At 53.9% G+C, this 2,146-nt stretch overlaps 1 protein-coding gene across 1 annotated transcript in view; it reads left to right on the top strand.

Moving 5' to 3' along the window:
• TPCN2 (two pore segment channel 2) overlaps nucleotides 1-2,146 on the top strand; it is a 29,478-nt gene that overhangs the window by 24,315 nt on the left and 3,017 nt on the right. Inside the window, exon 15 of the mRNA XM_023738115.1 lies at nucleotides 1,297-1,563. Coding sequence (XP_023593883.1) covers nucleotides 1,297-1,563 — 267 coding nt within the window. The remainder of the gene's footprint in view (nucleotides 1-1,296; nucleotides 1,564-2,146) is intronic.

Genomic DNA, 2,146 nt, shown 5'->3' with positions numbered 1-2,146 from the left:
GTGTGTGTGTGTGTGTGTATGGATGTATATGTATACAAGCATGTGGATGTGTGCACGTGTGTGTATACAGGTGTGTGCATACAGGTGTGTGTGGTGTATATGGGTGTGTGTGGATGTGTATGCAGGTGTGTACAGATGTATGAGTGGGTGTGTGTACAGGTGTGTGTGTACAGGTGTGGTGTATATGGGTGTGTGGATGTGTGTACAGGTGTGTGTGGCATATACGGATGTGTGGTGTATTCAGGTATGTGCAGAGTATACGGGTGCATGGGGCTATATACAGGGTTGTGTGGATGTGTATACAGGTGTGTGTGGTGTATATGGGTGCATGGGGTGTATACAGGTTTGTGTGGATTTGTATACAGGTGTGTGTGGTATATACGTGTGTGGATGTGTATACATGTGTGTACGTATATGAGTGTGTGGTGTGTATACAGGTGTAGGTGATGTGTATAGAGGTGTATGGGTATGTGGATGTGTATATAAGTGTATAGTGTATAGAAGTGTAGATGTTTGTACAGGTGTGTGCAGGTGTATATGGATGTTTGTGCAGGTGTGTGGCTGTGCATACAGGTGTGTGGCGTGTATACATGTGGATGTGTATACAGATGTGGTATATACAAGTATGTGGATGTGTGTACAGGTGTGTGGATATATGTACAGGTGTGGATGGTGTATATGAATGTGGATGTGTACACAGGTGTGTGGTGTATACAAGTATGTGGATGTGTATACAGGTATGTACATGTGTATATGGGTGTGCGGATGTTTATACAGGTGTGTTATGTATGTGAATGTGTGATGTATATACAGGTGTGTGTGTGGTGTATACAGGTGTGTGGATGTGTATACAGATGTGTGTGGTGTATATGGGTGTGTGGATGTGTATACAGATGTGGTGTATGTGGGTGTGGATATGTATACAGGTATATGGGTGTGTGGATGTGTATACAGCTGTGTGGTGTATATGGGTGTGTGAATGTGTATACAGGTATGTACATGTGTATATGGGTGTGTGGATGTGTATACAGGTGTGTGTGGTATATATGGGTATGTGGATGTGTATACAGGTGTGTGTAGTGTATATGGGTGTGTGGATGTGTATACAGGTGTGTGTGGTGTATACAGGTGTGTGGATGTGTATACAGGTGTGTGGTGTATACGGGTGTGTGGATGTGTGTACAGGTGTGTGGGGTTGATGGCGACCCACGAGGTCCCGCAGCCCCCCTGCCCTGGCTCTCTGGGTTAGGGTCCCTGGGCAGGGCCAGGAGAAGTAAGGTGCTCTCCCGTCCTCAGATGATGGCCGTGGTGGCTAACACGCTCCTCGACCTGGTCAGGAACATGCGGGCCTTCGCCGGCATCCTGGTGGTGAGTGCCTCTGTCTGCGGCTCATGGCAGGGGCGGAGCTGGGGGCCGACAGGAAGCGGCGGGAGACGAGGCCTGTGTTGGCCGCAGCAGGTGCTCAGGCCCTGGCTGTGCGGGCGGGCAAGCCAGCAGGGCTCCAGTGGGGTGTCACCACTGGCTTCCACCACCTCCGTGCGGCCTGGTAGGCGGCTCAACTTCGCAGACACCTAGTCCTCCACGTTTCCTGGTCCCGGGTCCCGTGGAGACGCCGGTGGAAGAAGGCATAGGAGGCACGTGGGGTTGCCTCCCAGAGACCCCAGGCTGAGGCTGCATCAGCTCCTTGTCCTGGAGGGATTTAGGAAGCGGGGCCGCTCGGGTGAAGTTCTGGCAGCCTCTGCCTGGGGGAGGTGGGGGTTCTGAGCCAGCGGCCGGAGAGAGGAAAGTGGCGAGGGGCAAGAAGCCCCTCTGCGGTCAGGGGCTCCGCTTGGGGGTTTTGTTCTTTACTGTGAACACCATTGGGGCAGGGTAGGGGGGTGGAGAGACCACACAGAGGGAAGGAGGTCCCGTGGAGCCACGTGGCCTCAGGCCTGGGCCACACGTGTGCCTGGGCGCTAGAATAGAGTTCTGAGTGTGGAGGGCTCAGGCGTGTCTGCGCGGGCCCTCATGTAGTCAGCGGGAAACTGAGGCCTGGGGCTTGGGCCAGGCCACGGTGTGTGTCCCCTTCCCTCTTCCCAGCCCCTCTCTAACGGGGCCCCTCAGACGCCCCCTGGTGGACAGCAGGAGCACTGCGGAGCCCCTTCCC

The sequence above is a fragment of the Trichechus manatus genome, unplaced genomic scaffold, assembly GCF_000243295.1.
Source record: "Trichechus manatus latirostris isolate Lorelei unplaced genomic scaffold, TriManLat1.0 scaffold00113, whole genome shotgun sequence".
NCBI classification, from domain to species: Eukaryota; Metazoa; Chordata; class Mammalia; order Sirenia; family Trichechidae; genus Trichechus; species Trichechus manatus.
The sequence above is the reverse complement of the archived record's forward strand: the minus strand, read 5'-3'. Positions and strand labels throughout refer to the sequence as shown.